This window comes from Musa acuminata, chromosome BXJ1-2, assembly GCF_036884655.1.
Source record: "Musa acuminata AAA Group cultivar baxijiao chromosome BXJ1-2, Cavendish_Baxijiao_AAA, whole genome shotgun sequence".
NCBI lineage: Eukaryota > Viridiplantae > Streptophyta > Magnoliopsida > Zingiberales > Musaceae > Musa > Musa acuminata.
In genome coordinates this window covers 29105103-29119793 of record NC_088328.1, presented here as the reverse complement: position 1 = coordinate 29119793, position 14691 = coordinate 29105103, and the positions used below count along the sequence as shown (strand labels likewise).

The following is a 14691-nucleotide window of genomic DNA, read 5'->3' as shown; positions in this document are numbered from 1 at the left end:
TCATCCTCTCCATCAAGAATATTGCGAACAGCACGTTCAACTCCTCTCGTTTTATCCTGGAATCTTAATCCATGGTTGACGTGCCCATCTTCTTTGTCTTGCTTGCTCATGCATGACTTGCATAACGCTGATGTATCACAGGCAGCTCCACCTCCTCCCGTCTTTCGACCTTTCGCCCCTCACCCTTCTTTACTGAACACTGTCTCTCCTCCATTACCTCCACGCTAAAGCTGTGGACGTTGACCCTAACTTGCTGATATAAAGAAGAAGATATCCGAGAGAAAGAGAGAGAGAGAGAGCAGATGTCACTAAGAGTAGAATAAAGATTCATTACCAAGATTAAAGAAAAAGTTTGCAGAAGCTTTAACTCACACTGCCGTCAAAAGCAGCTTTAGAAAGAAATGGATCAACGCACGTCACTCCGTCTCTCTCTCTCGGTCTCATTTCTACGCTTCGCAGCTTTAGGCGGTCACCGTCACCGCCAGCGTCATCCCTTCTTTGGACGCTCGACGCACCGAGCTCGATACGTGAGCGATCCATTAAATATGTACCGACGTCAGATCGCCGTCGGCTTTGCTCATCTCACGACAAACCAATCAATTCCATTAGATCTAGCTGTCGAAGAAAGATCGATTCCACTACATCATGCGCACCATCCTTCCTTTTTTTTTATGTGTTGCTTTGAAGTCCCATGGGAGAAAAGCGTTGCTTCGAGATTCGTGCGTTCCAGACCCGACCGTCGGGGAAATTTTTATGACGATTCGTGTGTTCTCTTGATTATGCAACGATCGTCGTCCATCAATACATTACGAATCTTGAGGCAGTTAGAGAACGCCGCGATGCGCGACGCCGATGCGTAAATATTAATTAAAGTGGATTCCACTTTGTTTATTTATTTATTTATTAAACGTTAGACCCGAAAAGGTAAATTATGAATTAGTAATTTACACACGGGAACTTCCACCCAAAACAACACCCGCCAATGTCCACCGCATATAAAAAGGGGACCCGGTCCAGAAACTTCCCAGTTCCGCCAGTTCACGCGATCAGCGACGCTAACTCCTGCTCGTATCCCAAACAACCAAAGCCGCCGTGAGTCAACAGTTGCCGGAGGAGGACCAGCCGGCGGAGTTCGGTGAGCCTCAAGCGGAGGGCGGAGGACTCGGCGAGAAGCCGGCCGTTCGCCCGGCGGAGGAGCAGGGTTTGTTGAGCCAGGGTGCGAACCCGGCTCGCCAGCTCCCGGTTCTCGTCGCGGAGCCGGGAGGACTCAGCACGGAGCTCCCCGAGGTGGCGCTGTTTTCGCATCCGGCACCGGCGGGCGGACTCGCGGTTGGAGATCTTCCGGCGTAGCCTCCGCTGCTCGACCGGGGACAGGGAGGGGCAGGCGGTCGGCTCGGGGTCGAGCCAGGAGAGGTCGAGGGGGGGGAAGTGGTCGTCGACGGGCAGCAGCATGGCGACGTCGAGCGTAGCGGGTGATGGAGAGAGAAGGGAGGGAGAAAAGGGAAGAAAGGCGGAGGCGGGGAGCGGTATTTAAAGGCGGCGGAGAAGGCGAGGGGGGGAACCGGCGGGCCCCACTGATTCGGTTTGAGGGGTGACGTGGAGGAAGGTGGTTGGCGGTTTGTGGTGTGCGCGGCGGGTGAGCGTGGACTCGTGAGTCAGGGCGCACTCGGCTCCGGTGGTGGATGAAAGCTTATGCTCGCATACTTGTCCGGATGCGACCAGTAGATATCTGCCGTTGATTTCTGAAAGTTGGATGAATCGATGGTGGATGAAGTGTGGCGCATAGAAAAAGTAGGTGCGACGAGTTCTTATTCCGTGGAGAACCGCGTGACGGCGTGGGGATGCGATGATGGGACCCGATGAGAAGTTAGCTTAATGACCAAGAAAACAAGGGGGTTGGATTTAGGGTTTGACGTTTAGAGTTTAGGAACGTAGGTGCTATTTAATCGTGGAATGAGATCGGACTCCTGCAGCTAAATTAACTAAGATATATATATATAAATATATATATATATATATATATATATATATATAATAATAATAATAATAATAATAATAATAATAATAATAAATACGGCAAATAAAATGAAGGATGTGGTAAGTTTTGTATATTAATAATCGGATGTCTCTTGGATAAAAATATATACATATATATATATACGATGATTACCGGCTCAATCATGCTTTATGTCGAGGACAAAGGAAAATAACAAAATTATGTGGTGAGATGAAACTAGTCAATTAATTTTATTAGTGTGAGGAGGGATATTGGTTGGATAAGGCAGATTCACAATAGATGATAAATAGATATTTAAATGTTTTTTATTTAACCAAAGATATTAGCTCGTACAAATCTTAAATGTTGGAAAGGATCCATATAATGCACTCCATATTGTTGAGACATTAGGGATTGGCATCATAGTTGATGTTATGGAATAGATAGTGCTGCAGTAAAGATGATCAAATCTAGATGGGGGAGTTCTAGTTTACTTCAATATTGAAAGAACCACAAGCATCATTCTAGATACCTATCTCAAACTTAGATCATCAATCACTTACTGATAGATGTCCTAGACTAGATTGGAGATACTCTCTAACCTAATCTATGCATGGCTAGGTAAGTATAAGCAATATTTAGCCCTTGGTCACCAAAGCTTCCATTTGACTTTGTGTTATCAATCAAGCTATCATCATATTTTGGTGATTTTTGTTAAATTATATGGTAATATCTAATTAAGTAAGATATATTATATATATGATTGAATTTGATTGATAGTTATTAGTAAGTAGAAAAGAAGTCAAATTATAATAGGAAAAACTATCATATTACTTATCATAGATATTTTGCTTTTGCTGATAAATAGACAGGATCTCGAGAACAGGAGACGTGATTATGTAATAGTTATTTTCTCATCCTCCATTGTTTCTGATCTATCGATCATTGTAATCCTACGAAGGAAAGTAAGAGAGGAGAAGATGAGTCTAGTTCTCTTTATTTATCGATATAGCTATAGTTTTAGAATTCGATGACGATGTTCTTACAAATCAAATAAAGTTTTTTTTTCTAATTAACATCCAAAGCTATACATCGAAAATCTGATATATTGTTATTTGATCTTAATTCTAGCATTAAAGTTTTTCTATGTAATAGCAACATATTATGATTTTTTTATGCTCACAATTTCTACACTAATAACAAGCTTATATGTATTTATTTAGTATGTAAAAGAATGTTACGATTCAAAGTTTTCCAATTCATACACCCAAGAGCATCTAAGAGGATGGCTAACTATAAAACCCTGTAATGGCCAAATCACCAAACCCACATGAAGCTAAAGATGTACTTTGGTTTAGGTATTTTGATAGCTAGAATGGTCCATCCAGAAGATTTGCACTGCCCTAACCCTAGAAAAAAGGTTGCTGGTGTATCTCAGAATGTGAGAGACAAAAGCTTGCGTCTTCTAATTCTAGGGAGACCTACACAATACAAAAATGGATTCATGGGCAGTGGGCATCACAAGATCAAGAGGAAAGATTCGGAGAGACCTGTCCATGATTTCCTCTTTCATGTTTTCCCTTTGTCTTCTTTTTAGTTCTTTGAACATGGCAAGCTTCTGGTGATGGTGGTGGTGGTGGTGGTGGTGGTGGTCACAAGGAAACCTTTGCTTTCGCCCACAACGCATTGCAGATCATGGTATGTCCTCTCTTTTCTCTGCAAATGTTGCCCGACCATGTCTCGTCCACACTGAGTCCATGTTACAGGAACAGTTGCAGGAAGAATGCATGAAGCCAACAACCATGCCTGTTTCAGGGAAAGAGACCATGAACATAAAGAAGGAGAAGCCTGCAAAGCTGAAGCAGATCAGCCAGGTTCATCCCACCTGCCAATGGAAAACAATTGTCACTACATGCTCACACAGCTTTACTGGATTGGAGATGTTTCGTCTTAGCTTTCCAAGTCCTTTCGAGTGACGTGTCCATGGGTTGAGTCCACGTTGTAAAGGCAACAGCACACAAGTGGGTTGCCGAAGACTTTTGGAAAGAAGCTATCTGTTGAAGCCTCGAAATGTCGAGGGAAGGGTATGGCATTGTTGCACGTAATCGTCTTTGACGACAACCATGCAAATGTGACAAGATAGTAGAAGAGAGCTTTCTTTCTGTCTTAGCTTCCATTGATGTAAATACCTTTTCTGGTCAATGGGGGATTCCAAGTAAAAGATGCATGGGAAGAAAGAAGGTCAGTGGCTCACAATGGAGCAGTGAAATGAGCTGGAAAAGGTTAAAGATCTGATGACTTCTACTCATGAAAGCATGCAGGGAAGTTGACCTTCAGGTTAGAGAATCTCTCTTGGATTTCTTGTAGTTTTCATGGAATCACCTGCAATCAATGATAAGCTTTACAAGTGGGCAAAGTATAAGATAATTCCATAAGGTGTGTGGCATTTAAGTGCTTATCATATATAAATAAATCATATATATATATATATATATATATATATATATATGAAGATGTCGGTCATATTAGTTTAATAAAGAATTTGATATTTTATCGTAAGATTATGGACTTAAATCTCATCTTTGTATAAAGAAAAAATCATCATATATGTAATCTTTAAAACTATACTTTTGCTTCTTATTATAATGAATTAAATAAACTACATGACAAGTGGCCTAAAAAACAAGTGGGTGTAAATGAATGCATTAGGTATCTCAATGACACATGCAATTAAGATGAGTTAGGTGGAAAAAAGAAAAGTAAATGGAATTAGGTAGAGCTTGAGAAAAGTGTAAGATCACTTATATATACCATTTTTATGAGCTTATGAACTGATCTGCAATGATACAATGCAGTTGGCTTCTAATGTGCATATCCATAATCTTGTACTTATATTAGCTAACATCAAAGAAATAAGAAGTTCTCTGAAATATCATTGCTGAACTTTCAATTAGAAGTTCTCTATTTGTAGAGATTCTATGGGGAAGATATCCGCCCATGAAAAGATCAATTATATTTCAATCTCTAATCCTTTTTATATACATTTAGATGTAAGCACATAGCATAAATATAATCAATTAAATTATCAAAATAATATAGATAGAAATCTAGATAAACTGACTTACAATTTCAGGTTCCCAACAATCATAATGGATTTGCTATTATGATTGCCCAAAATGTGATACCATAGTAGACATGTCAAATCATTTTGAGGTACATGTAGTTGCACAAGCATGTGATGCCACAATGGACTAGCATAACTTGGGCAAGATTAGCCATCTGCGTGCATGAACCTAATGTAGGGGCCCGTAGCTCACAACGCATGCACTTCATCACTCCAATGGCCTCTTGGATTTAGATCATGTCCAAACCAATATGCCCGACAAGCTTTTCCATTGTCAAAAGGACACGAAGCAAGGAGTTCAGTAGACCTCCTCTTTTTCTTCTTTTCCCCGTCCTTTTTTCTTGATTGATGCCTACATTCGATCTGCATAATCCACTTTCATTAACTTATTGTCTTGTTGGAGTTGATAAAGTGCAGCGATGGTGGCGCAAGTGGAAAGGAGTACGAGTAGGTCAAGACTCTTGGACAAGTGACATGAAGAAAGCGATGATCTCATGAGAGTTTATATTCTCAAGTGTTATATAGGAACTTCTCTTTGTTTTGAGAATATGGATGGCCAAAAATATGCATCGAAATAATAATAATAATAATAACAACAATAATAAGATGGTGAGAGACTCTTCAATATTAAGATTTGAAAGGAATTTGAATCTTAATCATAGTCTCAAGTGTAATAGGAACTTCTCTTTGTTTTTAGAATATAGATGGCTAAAATATGCATCAAAATAATAATAACAACAATAAGATTAGACTATGTTATCAACATTTCATTCCATGTAGAGAGAATTTTGAGGTATTTGATGAGTAGAAAGGATAAGATATGTGGCATGGATACCATTATTAATTTTAATGAAATCTTCATCAAAACAGAAAGAAAAATATTTTGAAACTTCTAGTCAACTCTGATGTGATTGAGGTGGAATGTTGCCACTGAGGTTGATGGAATTGATGGTTGTAATCATATAGGTGCATGAGTGGCAAAGAACTCAAGACCATGACCCAGAATTATGGCAGAATTGATGGAGAAATAGCATTTGAGATGAGTTTTGCAAGATGAGTTAGTATATGAGGGAACTCATACCCAAACCACAAGTTCTTATTTGAAGGAGAGTTTGCATCGATAAGCAATTAAGAAGCCTCTAAACGTGGAAGTCAACGGCATTGCCTAGTAATTGCGTACATTAAGTTTACTTATAAGAGGTCAAAGACATTGTGATAGTTATTATATTTTCATTTGAGAGTAATGAAAACTATCTTATGATATGATATGGCATTAGTTACATATTAAGAATAGTTTTAATTTTTATATTTTAATTTTTTTCGATATATTAAACTACACACATGATTTTCTTATAAGACTAATCAATTGTACAATAAGAAATATGGTTTTATGTGAGATAACCATTAATTTATCTCAACATAAATAGAAATGTGGTCTCAGCTTTAGTTATTAACTCTTCAAAGTTTGGAAGGCCAAATCATCATTTTTGGACTTTTGTTGCTGAATGTGTTTCTAAAACCAATTTATCAAATTTTTTCAATGATGATAAGTAGATCTTAATGGACAATCATCAACTAAAGCTATTGCCTCTCTCTCTCTCACTCACTCACTATATATATATATATATATATATATATATATATATATATATATATATATGTAAAATAAGCTTTTAGAACTTTATTAATAAAAATATATAAATGATATTTTTTATATTTTAAATTTAAATTAATTAATGTTAATAATACTTAGAAGTGGTTAATATGATTTTTTGGTATATGTGGAAGATCTTAATGATCCGATGGAAGTATATATGAAACATTAGAAATTTTGGTGTGAAAGAATGATTGAAGAATAGCAAGTGAAAGACATGACAAAGATTGAAGTGCCTATCCTTTTTGGACCCTTATAACTCACATGAACAGAGGATAGAAACACGACGTGAACAAAACCAAAGGAAGAAGACGCATACAACACAAAGCATCTGATATAGCCTCGACCAGCTCAGCTTCTTCTACTTGTCATCCATGTACCCCGTCGAAGCTCCCACGGCCACTGCTGCTCTTTCCCTTTCCTCCCCTCCTCCGCCCACCCACCCCGCTCCCTCCACCTTCTCGCACCACGTTGTTGCCGTCGTCGTGCATCAGCGGCACGTCGTTGTCCTCGTCGCGGTCGTCGTCGGTGGCGATGTTGATGCAGGAGCAGCGCTCCAGGGATGCGAAGAACGCGGTGGCGATGCTGCCACCGACCCAGGCGGCCACCCGGTCGAGCTTGCCGCACCCCGGCTGCCCGGGCGGCCTCCTCCCCCGGCGCCTCGGGGAGCAGCCGAAGAAGGCGACGCACCCTGGGCTGGGAAACGTGGACGAAGGCATGAGAGAGAGAGAGAGAGAGAGAGAGAGAGAGAGAGAGAGAGAGAGAGAAGCACAATCGGCAAGAGCAAGGCAGCAGAGTTGCCAAAGAAAGGGGAGTCCGTGAGTGGCGGTCTTAAAAGAAGGCATGGCATCCATTATGCCTTGTTACTTTTGTTGCACTCATTAAAGTGGCGTTGGTGCAGAATGCTGCGTGCTGCCTTTGTTGGGGAACCTGTGGGCCCCATCACATAGCCGATGGTGGGCCCGTGAACTCCAGATATATATATATATATATATATATATATATATATATATATATATATATATATATATATATATATATATATATATATATATAGACCCGAATTCCTGTCCCATTACTAAAAGGATAGGTTATGATGATAGATGAGTAGTAGTGTTGATGGCCTTCACTAAACAAACAGCATATAGTAGAGATTATTCCTAAAAACCATAATTATATCAGTACTATTATATTAGATTACATCATAAGAAATTGGACAAGCTTCATTCACATTTAAAAGATTTGCAGAGACCAATAGGCCAATTCAAACTCAGCCCAGTCTCAGCCCATGCAACTCATAAAAGAATCTGACAATATTAAAGTGAACCTTAGGGGACATATAAAATATACAAAAAAGTTGGTTTAAATAACTCTAAAAAGCCACCCTTATAGAAAGACAGCATATGGTGGTCCACTGTTCATGTTAAAGAAAGCCATTCTTCTCCTCCCTGTGTTCAACCCTCTTCCAGGTGTGCTCAGTAGCTAATGCTGGGAGCATAATGATGGGTGGGAATGAAAGAGGAGCTAAATGACATGATGGGAGCCCAAGGTGAAGGCTGCTCCTTGTCGTGGTTATGATGGATGAGTGAAGCAATTATGTCCTCCTATTGGTTGCATGTGTTGGGCCCCCATGACATTTCATGGCCAGTAGGCATGGCATCAAAGGCTCATATGAGATGACTATGCTACTCTGGCTATAGTTGTGCTCATGTGCAATTCCATATCCTGGGAATCAAATGCTTGATTAATGGGGATCAAAGCATCATGTGAACTTTTCCCTAGACAGAAATATTTTTTATTAAATTATAATTATAATTATAATTATAATATTGGTTGTTAGTTGTTATAATAATTTCAATTATAATCTTTCTCGTAGATCATGTCCACCCTAATTTCAGTTTTGGTGAGGCCATGATTTTTATAAATTACAAGCAATCACAATCATGTATGGCATTTAAAGTGTTTTTGTATCAGGTTTGTACACCTCTGATATCATCTTAAATTTTCATCTACAAGGTTCAAGTTGTAGATGGGACAGACAATCTATGAATTTATATTCTTAACAGTAATAAGATTATAAAGATTATTCTCCCACTAGTATTTCTCTTTTCTTTCCACAATTCTTGCATGACCAAAGCAATCCACAAGTTATCAGAGCTCGAAATAGAGAGTGATCTTATGTAAATCCTAGTTCAAAGACACTGGGCAATGCTGAGACTATGTACAGAACACTACTAGATCATGAACACTTGGAGATAAAGTCAGGATCTCGGTATAAAAGATAGAGAGCTGATTCTTCATAGCACCAACTCCACAAGGATCAGTTCCTTGTGTCATTCCACATCAAAATCTTCAATGTCCATCCAATTGTTATATTCCTCCGACTTTGGGCTGGTGGAGTTGTTACCTTTTACTGAACCCCCAGAAACTTTGTTTGGCCGAACCAAGCCTGTAGAATCTGTTGTTTGAGAATCCACTGAAACTGTTTTTGAGCTTCGAGTTGGACCTTGATCATCATCGACATCCTCCAGATCACTGAAGGATACATCCTCTTCTTGCCCTAAAGGAATAGCCACACCCCTTGCGCTACTAGTTTCACCACTGTCATCCTCCAACCACCCGTCACCGTCCTCGTACTTCATCGGAGTGGCGTCTTTAGATGTCAAGCTGGATATATTCTTACTTGCTGGCCCTTCTTCTACAACCGCTTTGTCAACAACTTTTACCTCGGTAGTTTGGACAGGATGCTTTTCAGTCTCGACTTCTTCCATGGTATCAGAGGGTATCTCAATGTCTTTCATAGAATCAGAAGCTGGTTCTTCACATGGAAGTGTTGCGGGTGCGGAAGTGACATTAACAGCATCCAGAGGTCCCATGACATTCTCTTCAATAGGAATCGTTGTTCCATCATCTTTACTACGAGATGCTTCTATCCATAGCCTCTCAGATATCGGTTTTGTCTGGCTGTGCATATCTTGTAGAAGCCTGGCTCTAGCTTCAACAATCTGCAAGAAAATAAAAGGTATGTTGGAGCATATAAATAACATAATATGTAAAGCAATTGTAATTTACAGTTCAACAAAAGTTCCATATAGATTTAAAGACGTGAAAACTAGAACACAACATATCTCTATGCTAATATGATGAATTCTACTGAGTGTGAACTTGCAATAATGCAGAGTGGAGCACATTAGGAAAGCCACATATGTAGCATTGCGATAATGCGGTTTAAATTTGCAGCAGCTACTATACACTATGGTTTCATAGTGATGTGGGACCATTTTGATTTATTTTCCCTTGAATAATTTTAACTAGTTTAGGACTTTCTCTTCGGAAATTTTACAAGTTGTCAATTGACAACATCTACTATAATCCTATATCGGGTATCAAAATTGTTCCATAAAACTAAAAAAAAAAAAACAGAAGGAAGGTGGCAATCATTGATTTGATTGAAGATTTTAAAGAAAAAAGGAGATAAGCCTTGAACTTGACTGAAGATTTTATCCCACAAGAAAGTTTTCTCTTGATTGAAGATTACATTAAAGATGGAAGTAATCAATAAAATATACATAAAAAAAGAAGATTATCCTCTAAATCAATGCTGAAATGTTGTCTTCTTAGAAAAAGGAAAGAATCAGTATTTCATTTGAATTGACGTGATTGTAAATTTTTCTTATATATTTCTTTTCTTCTTGTACTTGAGGAATATATAAAAAGAGGGAAAGGGGTTATAACTAAGATATGTAACGCATCAATGAGTGAAGAATAAGTTATTTTCTCATATTATGTGTAAATAGTGCCATGTCACTTTTTTTTTCTCTCACTAGTGAGACGTGTGAAGGCATGAGACTTTCATCCCCGAGAGTTTCTACATAGGTGAGTCTAATGATTATTTCTTTTTCCATCCTGGTTTCTGGCATATTATTGCAGAGTTCACAAGTTCAAAGTATGAGTATGTGAAAGAATAACTTGCAGGAAGTTTAAATGTAATGAAAGAAATTCAATGTTTTTCGAAGAACATGATGTCATCAAATAACAAAAACCTGCAGTATATGAATATAATAGGTTAATATTAAAATAATCCCGTATCCATATGTTATCCATCAAAAAAACGTTAAATTTTAAAAACAAAAGGAATCAAGACAAACAAAATAATGACAGTAGCCTAACATTACCTGAGGCGTAGACAGGAGTTCAGCATCACGCCTATTGAGTCTAGAATGCAGAAGCACAAAATAGATCTTCCAGAAATACCCTTCACTCATTTGACTAGGGCAAAGTTCAGTCTTCAGAACTGCAAATTCGGGTGCATGAAGTTCAACCATCGAGGCATGTTTTAGCTGGGCATCTGACATTTCAAAATCTAGCAGGAAAAAGGAAACAAGAGTTACTAAAAATAAAGCTGAACGAAAATCAGGGAAATAATTTACTCTCCCTGAGATGAAGTCTAGTTTGCTAAAGTGGTTAAATAAGACAATCTGCAACCAGCAAAAGAATTGTCAATATAGATCACGTGAAAAATGTACATGCTTAGGAACATATATGAATGCCTAAAATAGACTAATGTCTGAAAGTGATTACACTCATAATAAGGCTCCACTGTTAGAACTCAAATGCTTTTTAATGCACCAACTGAAGCATATTGATGTTATGTAAGCAAGAAAACTATGCCGGTATCTTGATAACACTTGCACTATTTCTTTTGAGGGTAAACATTCAAAGAGATGGAAGAGGAACACATCATAATGATCAATGACCCATGCTTAATTCTCAATTTGACAGAAAAAGATACATTTTCGTATCTGTGTAACCAACAATACCTTGTATCATTCCTTCCTTACAAGGACAGAAGTAGGTTCAAGCTTCATCCTCGCATGAACCCTTTATATAAACAAATTTTGTTTTATTTATGCAAAACCCACCCTTGAGCTTTCCTAACTCAACAAAGAATGAGGCAAACCCTTATAAATCAAAAACATTACCCCCATTTGTGACTGTCACTGAGAAACTCAAGAGGGCAATACACATACCTATTCCAGTTTTACTCTCATAGAAATTAATAGAACCTGGTGCACTGGCAAAGTATATTTAAAGAATCAAACCAAATGAGACAGAATCAATGGACTATTAAAGCACTACCAATACATGATAAAATGGCAACAACATATTGAAGAAAATATTGATGTGAGAAATACATTACATTACATAAATTTCAGCATCATGCATGAAAGCTAAAACCATGATCATGAAGATTCTTTAGCAAACTGTGTCATATCTAATCAGCTCGTGGTTATAAGTAACAAAAACAGCCTACGTAAAGATGGGTTCAACTTAGAGAGGCTGAAAATCAAAATGATTAAACATTATTAATCGGATGAGATTGAGACAACCAACAATCATTTTACCAGCAATGTGAGCAATCAACATCATGGCATAACAATCAGAGACAATCAATGCTATCCTTTAACCGAAATTTTTTATACTCTATGGAAGTGCTGCATCCACACCATCCTAATCTTCTCTTGGCTCTAAAGAAACATTTCTGAAGCAATAGAAAAGCAGAAACTTCTCATAGATTACACTGTACTAGCACCTCTGTTTCCAAGATTTTTCATCTATATTCATCAAGACTCATCGTAACAGCCAAAGAGATCAATGGTGGCTCCTACTCACAACTCCTTAAGCAACTTCATGTACAATCATCATTACTTCATGTAGAATAATTACAAATTCATGTGATGGTCTAAAGAACTCAAATTCCCTTGCAAACCACTTCAAATATAATCATCACAACTTTTAAGACCCCAACATCAGATAATCTTGTTAACTGATCACCATCGAAGCATGGGTTAAACTGATCCAACGGTAGCGAAAAGGAAAGGAACTAGAATCATGACAATTTTGACATTTAACAACATGTGCACCTTAACATATGCAAAAGAAGATTACGTTAGAAAGAAGTTTAAGAGGATCTCAGATACCTACTTATGATCAAAATTGTGCATCTAAGTGACTTCATATAGAAATATTCGACAAATAAGTGTATGTAACCCATAAATTTATCCTTGTATTTAACCAACAATCCAGAAGACACAAGACAAAGACAGTTTTGTTGATTTTTCTAGGACACCGCTACATGATTAATACTAAACCTGTAAATTCCTCATTCTTTCAGATAAATATATAAAAGAGAAAAAAAATGTTTTTATTGAATCCACTGCATGATTAAGATGTAACCGTTGAATTAGGTAATAAAAGTCTGTGATGATACACAATTTCATGCTAACTCATGAATTAATCAATAAACTACCCAGATCTAATGCCTTGCAGTCTGAAAAAAATTAAGAGTAGGGAATAAGCATACCATCACAGTCATCTTCATAATGGGGCAAAGGGAAATCCAGCCAAGTCTCCGGATGATTGGCAATATTCCTTGCAAAAGCCAAAACTTGCTCATTAACACCAACAGCATCAACTCCAACCCCATCATTCTCCTCATCCTCATCCAACTCCTCTTCGTCCGATCCAAACGGCAAAAGGGAAGACGCGAACTTAGAAATCTCCGTCACGGCCTTGGATTGTGACAGCACCTGCGAGATCCCACTCTTAAACTTCCCGCCGATCTCCGCAAAATCGCTGCGGATTCCTGCGATCCTCGGCGAATCCGCAGCCGCCGGCGGGAGGTCAACCGCACCGGGCTGCCCGGCGAGCGCCCGATCGCCGTGGTCGGGCCCGGGAGGGGCGGGGGCGAGGAAGGAGGCGACGCCCCAGAACTGGCGGGTGAGGGTCTCAGTGAGCTCGGAGAGGTCATCTTTAACGCCCCGCGTCGGCGTTTCCCCCTCCTCTTCGTCTTCTTCTTCTTCTATTTGCCCTTGTTCTTGCGCTATTGATGGGGATCCGACGCGGGATTTCTCATTCCTCGCTGCTGCTTTTTCCTCCTCGAATTCCTCCGATTCGTCGTCTTCGTCGTCGCCGCCCCGCAGGGAGTTCACCAGGGACCGCGCCCACCATGACATCCTTTTTCGTCTCTCCGGTCAAGGAACGACGCGCTTCATTATTAGACGGAGAAGACGATCAGCGAAACATCGACGAGAAAGGAAAAGCTTGTATTATTGGTCGTAAAAGTTTCTATATACGGGATCAGATCTGTCGTTACTATATCAATCATGTTAAGATTGATTAAATCGGACGGTCATTATGGATTTCCTATAGATGTTTTCTATGAGCTCATTTGAAAGATTTGTTTTCTGTTTGGAATGGTCTTCGGGCATTGGTGGGATTAGATGGATTTGCATTCGAGAAAAATAACAATAATATGGGACGATTTTATAATCCCGAAAACACCTGCCATCGCTTCCCCGCCGGCCTCGCCTGTGCGTCCCTGTCTGTCACCTCCGCTTCCGCTCGCTTCCCTGCCGTCATGAGGCCCGCCCTTCCCCATCGCCCGCCTCACCTCTTCCCAGGCGAGAGGCAACCGTTGCCCCTTGTGCCACCGCCGACAACGCAAACAGCCTGCTGCCTCGCCGCCACCGTTGTGGGTCCCAGCCACCTCGTAGGAGGGTCCCCGTTCTTCCTTCGCTACATACGCCTCCGACCACCGCCCCTCATGCTCCTCTGTCGACAGCAAGGGAGGGGGCGACGGAGGCGTCGGCAGTGGGCTATCTTGCTGTCGGCTGCGGCACAAGGGACAATGGTACCCTCTCGCTTGGGGCGGAGGTGAGAAGCTCAACTGGGAAGGATGGGGGCCCACTTGCGGGGAAGAGCACACGCGGAGGTGAGGAACATGACGAGGAAGGGCGGACCACAAGCTTGGGAGAAGGGGCGGAGGTGACGCCGGTGGGACGAAGGCGACGTTCAGGGAAAGCACAGGCGGCGTCGGCGCCGAGGAAGGGTATTTTCGGGACATGAGAAAATCGA

At 40.0% G+C, this 14691-nt stretch overlaps 2 protein-coding genes across 3 annotated transcripts; both read right to left on the bottom strand.

Annotated features, from left to right (window-relative positions):
- Positions 1 to 856: 856 nt before the first annotated feature.
- Positions 857 to 1498, bottom strand: LOC135613160 (basic leucine zipper 4-like). Its single transcript, XM_065110224.1, has one exon. It carries the CDS (start codon positions 1450 to 1452, stop codon positions 1039 to 1041), a length of 414 nt encoding a protein of 137 aa, XP_064966296.1. The 5' UTR covers positions 1453 to 1498; the 3' UTR covers positions 857 to 1038.
- Positions 1499 to 8928: 7430 nt separating this feature from the next.
- On the bottom strand, positions 8929 to 14646 carry LOC135608116 (uncharacterized). 2 transcript variants are annotated; one of them, XM_065100619.1, is made up of 4 exons: positions 14119 to 14646; positions 13139 to 13823; positions 10950 to 11137; positions 8929 to 9779 (listed from the first exon to the last, which is right to left on the bottom strand). In XM_065100619.1, the coding sequence occupies exons 2-4, from the start codon at positions 13788 to 13790 to the stop codon at positions 9108 to 9110; spliced, it is 1512 nt and encodes a 503-aa protein (XP_064956691.1). In that variant the 5' UTR covers positions 13791 to 13823; positions 14119 to 14646; the 3' UTR covers positions 8929 to 9107. The 2 variants fall into 2 exon arrangements, with proteins under 2 accessions (XP_064956691.1, XP_064956684.1); XM_065100612.1 differs by lacking the exon at positions 14119 to 14646 and having other exon boundaries at positions 13139 to 14046.
- Positions 14647 to 14691: the final 45 nt, after the last annotated feature.